The sequence below is a fragment of the Eptatretus burgeri genome, chromosome 10 (assembly GCF_056783735.1).
Source record: "Eptatretus burgeri isolate ZD-2024b chromosome 10, Ebu_testis_v1, whole genome shotgun sequence".
NCBI lineage: Eukaryota > Metazoa > Chordata > Myxini > Myxiniformes > Myxinidae > Eptatretus > Eptatretus burgeri.
In genome coordinates this window covers 18,244,300-18,252,905 of record NC_140970.1, presented here as the reverse complement: position 1 = coordinate 18,252,905, position 8,606 = coordinate 18,244,300, and the positions used below count along the sequence as shown (strand labels likewise).

The following is an 8,606-nucleotide window of genomic DNA, read 5'->3' as shown; positions in this document are numbered from 1 at the left end:
GGGAAAATAGATGGAGCAAACTGCAGAAATATCCTTGAGGAAAACCTGCTGTCCTCTGCAAGAAAGCTGAAATTGGGATGGAAGTTCACCTTTCAGCATGACAATGACCCGAATCACACAGCCAAAGCTACACTGGAGTGGCTAAGGAACAAAAACATAAATGCTTGAGTGGACCAGTCAGAGCCTCGACCTAAATCCAATCGAAAATCTATGGCATGACTTGAAGATTGCTGTCGATCAATGCTTCCCATGCAACTTGACTGAGCTTGAACAGTTTTGTACAGAAGAATGGGCAAATATTGCCCAATCAAGGTATGTAAAGTTGGTAGAGACCTATCTGAACAGACTCCCAGCTGTAATTGCTGTCTAAGGTGCTTCCACCAAGTATTAACTCTGGGGGGTGGCTACTTATCCAACCAAGATATTCTAGTTTTGTATTTTAAATTAATTTTCTGAAATTTGTAGAAGTTGTTTTTCACTTGGAAGTTGTGGGTTACGTTGTGTAAATAAAGGTGGAAAAAGTCTCATTTAATACAATTGAATTCTCGACTATAAGGCAGCAAAAGGTGAAAATTTTGAAAGGGGGTGTGGACTTTCTATAGGCACTGTATGTACCATTGCTATTATCATTACATACCATTATTATTATTATCAATTTGAGGTTACCAAAGAAGCCCTGAACACTTTTCATCATTTTACTTGCTGAGAAATATCACACTTTTCCCTGAGTCACCACACTCCTGGAATTCGTCTCCAAGGCAAAACAAAAAAAAAACAAAAACCCGGTCTCACACTTGATGTGCTGTGGCTGGACTAATAAGGGCTATTTATAATTACTCTGACTTTGCCCTTTGACACAATCATTAATTATTTTTCTCCATATTCTCACAGTAAATGTTTGTTGAAAATTTGATGACAAAGTTCTACACACACACACACACACACACACACACACACACACACACACACACACACACACACACACACACACACACACACACACACACACACACACACACACACACACACACACACACACACACACACACACACGCACACGAGATGGGCTATTTACACCAAAAAAAGACGAAACTGAATGGGTCACCACTCCAACACAGGATACAACACAGGACAGAGGGTGGCAGGAATTTGAAATTGAGCCAGGGTGCCGGCCATAACTCACCTACTGTTTGTGAAAGACACCGTGACATATTTAACGCCACCAACAACCAGTACTGGCAGACGCCTCTCCTGGCTTCACATCCTTCTGATGGATGGTGCACACATCAATGCCTCGACCTGCATGCAAAACACGTTTATAGTTGGGTCGAGATTCTAACTGAGACGAGACAGCCCGGAGGCGAGTGTGCATATCTCGATGTTGTCTTGCCAGCTCCTATCTTCTTCCTACTCTTTGACAAATATTTTACCTTGCTTACTATCAGTTAAGTGTTTACCCTCTGCATGTTTTTCTTTTTCTTCCTTTGCAACCAATCTACAAACGAGAGTCTGGGTGAAGCAACTCCTGACCCCAATCAGTGATTTCAACCCCAACTCCTCCAATCTGATATCCTCTATTTCCTTAAATGCATGTTCCTGTTTTTTTTTTTTTTAATGCCTGTTGCTGGTGCAGTTTTAACATTTTAACAAAAAAACTTCTGTGTTTGGCTTTATCTTCCTAAAATAAGCAAACAGAAAATCCTCAAATCACACAATTTTGAAAGCTCTCAATTCATTGAAATTCAAAATATTTGTAATGATAGAGACATGAACTCAGAACGGGAATGTTGTGGGTCAAGTGTAAGATTTATTTTTCCAAAAAAAGTTCCATAAATATTGTTGTGGAGCCGGGCGTCGGTTGCGAGCACGACCGCTAGGTGGAGCAGGAGGGTTGACTACCGAACACCCAGAATCTAGATCGTACCTTTCGGAAAACTCCGAGGGTACGGGTCCCGTACAGGACCGTGAATCGTCAATAAATCAACCATGTGGGACAGGGTTATTTACCAAACTTCATAATACCTCGAGGCCTACGTGGCGAGCTACTGAGAATTCACACCCTCGATGGCACTCGTACGGGATGAGCCATATGCGTGCTCGACCCGTGCGTAACCTGAGTGGATGGTTACCGAGGTCCCGTCGGTCCAAATGTACAATTTGCCGCTTCCCAATTTCCCAACATGCACCGTGCTAAGCCAATGAAAGAAACACAGAAACGAGCTGAAACATTTAACAGGGGATTTATTTTTAATGGGGGTAAGGGGGAAGCATGCAAGGAGCAGAGTTATCCGATTATAAGAAATGAAATGCAATGTAAAAGCAAAAGCACTTATCCAGTTTCTACTTAAAGACGGGCCCGCAAACAGACGCACACCCAAAAGAAAGGGACCTAAAATGGTCTTTATTATCCCTTCAGCTTGGAGGGAAGTCGAGCTGAGGGACGAGAACGTGGCTGGCTACCTGGCCGTGTTCGCGTGGCTCGACGTCCGCACCTTCCTGGAGCACCAGTCTGCAAAGAACGGACCAGGGTAGCCGAATCCAGCGGCGGCGAGACAAGGTGAGGGATCGCCGCGACGAGCCCAGAGCCAGCGACGAGACGAGGGCAGAGAAGCGCCAGCGACGAGAGAGACCCGACCAGCACCAGCGATGGGACGAGCAGAGCGCCAGAACACCCGCTCGAGAAGACGTAGCACCAGACTCCAGCGACAGGACGAGATCAATCTCCCCCGTTCGTCCAAAAATCACAACCTTTCTCTTGAGGAGGGAGAGGCCTCTTTCCCTGACCACTCACCTCTTGATTGGCCGGAACCATCGCGCGATTCCCTGGCCATCGTCCATTGGACAGACACACAGTAGGCGGTGCAACTCCCACCCTTCTGGGCGGAGTTCCGAGTGGAGGCGTTTGTGGCTCCGCCCACCTCCTCACCTCTGGCCACGTGCTTAATGGTGATCGTGTTGAGTCAAACGGGGAGGGTGAGACGCCCGCTCTTTGCCGATTGGCTAAGGAGGGACTCCATGCCTATGTTAGACTCCGCCTACACATGTGCGAAGAATAGCGTGAGCAGAGTGTTGTTGCTGTGAGAGCGAAGATGGTGTGGATGTAAAAATCCTAACTATAAAAATAACTCACAGCGCATGTATGTAATTCCCATTAGACACAGGTAGGGGGCCCTAACTAGAAACACACACTTATCGAAATAACTAAGCTACGGGGACGGCTGTCTGTCTGTGTGCACAAGGCTTCCAGATTCGTAACAATATATCTGTGAATTTATGAATATTCCATTCGAACTTTCTTCACTTTGTAATAAATTCATTTGATAGTCAATAAATTTAAAATTTTGTTTGCTTGGAATAAAATATTGCAGCTTATAAAAGTTCAGAGCACTAAAATAGTAAATAAGTTACCCAATTTGAAATAAAAATGGTTTCTATTCTAAAAATAAATAAATAATTGTGCAGAGTGACTTGATGATGATTCAAGTTCTTTCTTTTTATTCTAACGTCTAAGGAGCTTGTTGTTTACAGTATCTGATATGTCAGTACAAACTCTGTGTACTCGCCACTGAGCCATCCAGCCTGCGTTAGAATCTCGGCCCAGCAATAAAATGTCATCCTTGTGTTATGCATGTTGGGCATTAAATCAGTGCGTGCCGCCCATCAGATAGATGTTAATCCGGGGGACCCATCTGCCAGCACCCGTCGTTGGTGAAGGTTAAAGATCCTGCGTTGTTTTTTGCAAAGAATTGGCAAGTTGTCGCCGGCACCTTGAACAAACTCCTGCCATGGTTAATTGCTTGGAAGGCAATGGCAAACAACCTAACATATCCTTTGTAGAGGAACTGCTTCAGCAGCACTGACACTCTATCAAGAGTATGGTATATTCGCTTGATTGAAGTTTGTTTTTGCACATACCAAATGTTTAGTTTGTATATACAAAACGATTCTCGGAGAAAACAATAGTCATCATGCATGTACTTATTGCTAAGTCCCATAAGGCCATAAAACAAGTTACCAATCAACCATACCAATACATCAAATAAAAACATCACAAATACAGAAATTCTAATTTTCATAACATAAAAAATAGTTCTGCATCATATAATGTCTCTACAGATAAAAGAAACAGCAGTTGGAAATACAAAATGCATAAAATAATCTTCTATCGTGTGTAGTACGTATCTGTGAGTTTGCCTCTAATTTTTTTAATGGGGGCATGATTGTGCCATTGATGCAGTATCTGTAGATTAGAGCAGTAATTTAGAAATTTGGCCAAGGTGCTGGCAGAAGCTCAATTAAAATTGTCTCGTGGTCTCAAGTACAGTGGTCTACAGTGCCAGCAGCATGTCACCTGAAATGATGGACTTTCTCAGCGTTTAACAAACTTTCAAGTTGTGCTTAAATGCATTTTTCACTCTGTGGTTCTCACATTTTTGAGAGTATGGATTATTTTGACTACAAATGGTTTTTCGATGGCTTAAAACTACTATATATAAAATTTCCACTGTATTTTGAAAAAGCGTTTTCCTGAAAAATTAAAGCTTGCTAATCTTTAGTTTACAAATCTTTAGGTAAGATTTTGATACTAACCAATGGCTCTCTTTGGAACTCAGAGCAGAAGCACAGGGCCTAGTGCTCTCATTGCAGACAGGTTAGTGTCCTCTGTTTCCTAATGCCTCTCCTCCTGTGTTGCTCCCTCTACACATTCTTCCCTCTCCATTCCCTCAAGGTCACATGTGCTTTTACCATAACCTCCTTGTGAAACTCAAATTCCAGGCTTATTGCTCACCTACACTCCCTTATTCCTTTTGCTTGTGAAAGTGCCTTCTCAAGTCTGTTTAATTCCACGCTGCCCTTCAAGGCTTCAAGTTGGTAAAGCATCACCACCTTAGGTCATCATCCACTCTGACCCATGATCTATTCCAACTACACAAACTGTCGCCTAACCCACCCTTTTACTTGCAGGTAATCAATCCACCCTCAACTCTTTCTTCTCCCGTTCATTCATCCCCTTGCATGTGGTCCAGACTCTAAGAAAGGAAAAAGGTTGGGTTATGGGAGGGCTTCGTTCGACTTGCCTGGGGGAAGGACATCTTGGGATCTTATAGTCAGATCGAACACCATGCATGGCAGATGCTGCTCCTCCCACTGGCCAGCTGTCAGTACATTGCATCCTCCCTTCTGTCACCTCACTCTTCCACGAGTCTAGACTTTTGTGTACAAAAAAAAGGAAGTCTGCATGATAAATCGTTTGGGAGAGGGGATGTTTTCCATCCATCATGGTGATAAGTACTCCAGAAAAGGTATAACTGAAGTTTGCACCTGCACATGATACTCAAGCAGCATATTATCAGTGTGGCCAGAGCAGGTTTTTCCAACCTTAAAAGAAAAGAATATAGCATTCCACAAACAGTCACAATACAAATGTAATGTAACCAGCCCTCTACTTCATTAGATTGAAATACATTGCCGTCTTTCAGAGGCAATGCTAAGCCGACTGTCCCATATTAAGCATCCCACAGTGCACTTTAAAAATAGTAGATTGAGCCAAATGTTAAAAGCAGCAGTCAATGTGAGCTAACAGCAGTCAATTCGAAAATTGATCAACCTCGGAAGATGAGGAATTCTTACGATCGTCAGACACAAACTTTTTAAGTGTTTGTACATAATCATAAGGTAAAATTTTATTGCACATTTTTTTTGCAACAACTACTGTACACATCTGTCATGGAACCTGTATGGAAAATACACTCATGAATGCTACATGCGTTATTGCCATGACAAGTCTTCTAGTTTCTTCTGCCATGGCAAGACCAGTGATGTCATAATTCCTCATTGTCCACGAGACCCACCGCATCGCTCTCAGAATCGTCATTATCATCTCCGAACGTCTGTTCATGCAATGCTCCAATCACATGTGAATGTGCCACAGCCTGAGCAGCCAATACTGAGGCAAAGTGCATACCTTTATACTCACTGATTGATATTTGCTCCTGATTATATACTTCTTTGTGACCTTCTGTGCTTGTAACCAGAAAACCTGGATATCTTTTCTCCAAAGGCTGCAACTCACCCTCCTGTACCTTGTTCTTATGATATTTTATTGCTAACATATCTACTCCTTCATGTTCCACATCATTCTTCTCAGGTTTCCCATTATGTTCTTTCCCATCACCTGTCACTGTTAATGCCATCCCTTTGCGGTTCCAATCCATCCTTCTGGACATTTCTACATCGTCAAGGCTCCTGTCTGGTTTATTTGCCATGTCCATTTCACATCCATGATCTTTGGTCACTATGTACATGTCCTGCAATGGCTTTTCCTCCCCGTCTTCATCTTCAATGTGGAGCACTTCCTCATTACTGTCCGTTCTCTCCATGTTTTCAGAGTCAGTCTTCAACTCACAGCTTTCTTTCATCAGCTCCACCCTGGATTCTTTGTTTTCTCGCCCTAATGGACACAGGAAAAAAATACTATGGAGATATCACATGAAGAGAGTGACCTGGACAGAACCACATAGCACTAATCACTCACCAGGCTTAGATGGATGCACAACAGACATTGTTGCAGGATAGAGCAACTGATTTCTAATGCTTCTTTCTTCTTGTGACGTCCTTGAACCCAGCACCGAACGAAGTTCTTGAAGCATTCGTCTCGCTTCCTCTCGCTCCTGGCGCTCCCTCTCCTTCTCTTCTGCCAAAGTCTCCCGACGATCCCCACGAGATTTGCAGCCTCTATCCTCTCCTTCATCGCCGAGTTCAACCAATGCCTCAAACTCCTGAATAAAGAGGAAAAGAAATGACAGCCATGATAGGTGGTTCTCCAAGAACACTGAACGTGTGTATCAATCGCTGTTATTGTGATCCAAGAGAATGCTGGGAGGAAAAGGTATCCTAATGTACTTCCACTGCAGCCATTAGAGTACAGTTAAATAGTAGGACAATCATTTAATCAATTGCAACAAAAACTAGAAAGCATCTGAAAATGCAAAGGCTGTCTGCTTTGTACTTGAACTAAACTTGGTGAAAATGACAGTTAAAAAAATTTGTACATTTCATTCACTGGTGTTCTCCACAATCTCATAAGAAAGATTTGTTGACAAAAGCTCAATTGGTAAAAATGTTACGGCATGGACATACACACTGAATCTCAATAGTAAACATGGATTTTGATGAAAACATTTATGGCTGATCTACCACTTCACCGATGACGTCATCCTTACAATCCTTTACTCCCCATTGGGAATAGAATTAGATGTGCCAAGTTTCAAATTTTTGCGATCAGGGGTTTCAGAGATATAATGTTCTAATTTTTTGCATTTAATCCAAGATGGCTTCCATACATCGTGACCTATGACGTCACATACATCATAAAAAAATATTCATCATTAGGGGGTGGGGGGGGGGGTCGCTCCTTCCATGAAAATTGTGTCAATCAGAGAAGTGGTTGCTGAGACAAAAAAAAAAAAATATTAAAAAATAATCGAGCAAAAAAAGGCCAAAAAGGGTTGAATAATAAGTAATAATGAAAATTACTTTAACAAAATTATTAATTTGTCTTCTCCATATTCTCATCATAGAGCTTTGTTGAAAATTTGCTGACAAAAGCTCAAATGGTAAAAAGATTATGGACGGACACACACACACACACACACACACACACACACACACACACACACACACACACACACACACACACACACACACACACACACACACACACACACACACACACACACACACACACGCACACACACGCACACACACACACACGCACGCACACGCACACGCACGCACACACACAACAACAACAACACCCCCTCTTCCAATGCGTACACCCCCTCTTCCAATGCGTGGGGGGACGGGCTAAAGAAGAACAGTTCTCTTGATTATTATTAAATGTACAGTACTTCGCAATACTTCTTAACTTCATCATTGCATTTTTGCTATCATTTCTAAACTAAAAGCTTTTGCCTGTTGGAAGATAGATGGATAAAGAGTGTGAAACTAACTGTGCAAACCAACCATGGATAAACAGACTCAAATGGAAATTCAAGCAAGAAAAGTATGGCATCTTTTATCCTACAATTTTCAGATGTTTTTTCAGCGTTCTGTACCTCATCTTCCGGGATAGGATTGCGTTCAGCAACGATATTTGTGGTCCGTGTTGGTGGCTGATTATTTTGTTTGGTAGTCAAGTTCTTCGTTTGCTCAGATTCTGTGCGCACACAGGAATCTGATAGGTCTTGTTGCTTATTGGCGAGATATTTATTTGTCAAGACAAAAAATGCATGAATCAATCACCATGAGAATTTTAACAATGCAAAACAAGATGTGTATGACATCACCAGTCGGCTTGACTCCCACAATCCTCCGTAGGCGTAAAGTGGCTTCTTCCCAGCATGCCTTGCCAGCATCCAAGTGTGGCTCGATTTGGCCAAGTCGAGCCAAGAGCTCTTTCGATGGTATTGTTGGTTTATCTGATGCTGCACACTGGTCCAGTTCATCTTCCATCTCCAGGGCCCTGAGGTTATTAATTATAATTGTGCTTTATCATTCTCACCTACACAATGGACAAAGTCTATAGTTCAAAATAACATTCAGCA

General features: G+C 42.4%; 1 protein-coding gene across 5 annotated transcripts in view; it reads right to left on the bottom strand.

Annotated features, from left to right (window-relative positions):
- Positions 1–2,224: 2,224 nt before the first annotated feature.
- The window catches only part of VEZT (vezatin, adherens junctions transmembrane protein), a 34,549-nt gene continuing 28,167 nt past the window's right edge, over positions 2,225–8,606 (bottom strand). For all 5 annotated transcript variants that reach the window (XM_085897234.1, XM_085897232.1, XM_085897233.1 and 2 more), the window contains 4 exons: positions 8,349–8,524; positions 8,118–8,218; positions 6,536–6,779; positions 2,225–6,451 (listed from right to left, as the gene is read on the bottom strand). In XM_085897234.1, the coding sequence (XP_085753360.1) occupies positions 5,823–6,451; positions 6,536–6,779; positions 8,118–8,218; positions 8,349–8,524 (1,150 nt within the window). In that variant the 3' untranslated portion in view covers positions 2,225–5,822. The remainder of the gene's footprint in view (positions 6,452–6,535; positions 6,780–8,117; positions 8,219–8,348; positions 8,525–8,606) is intronic.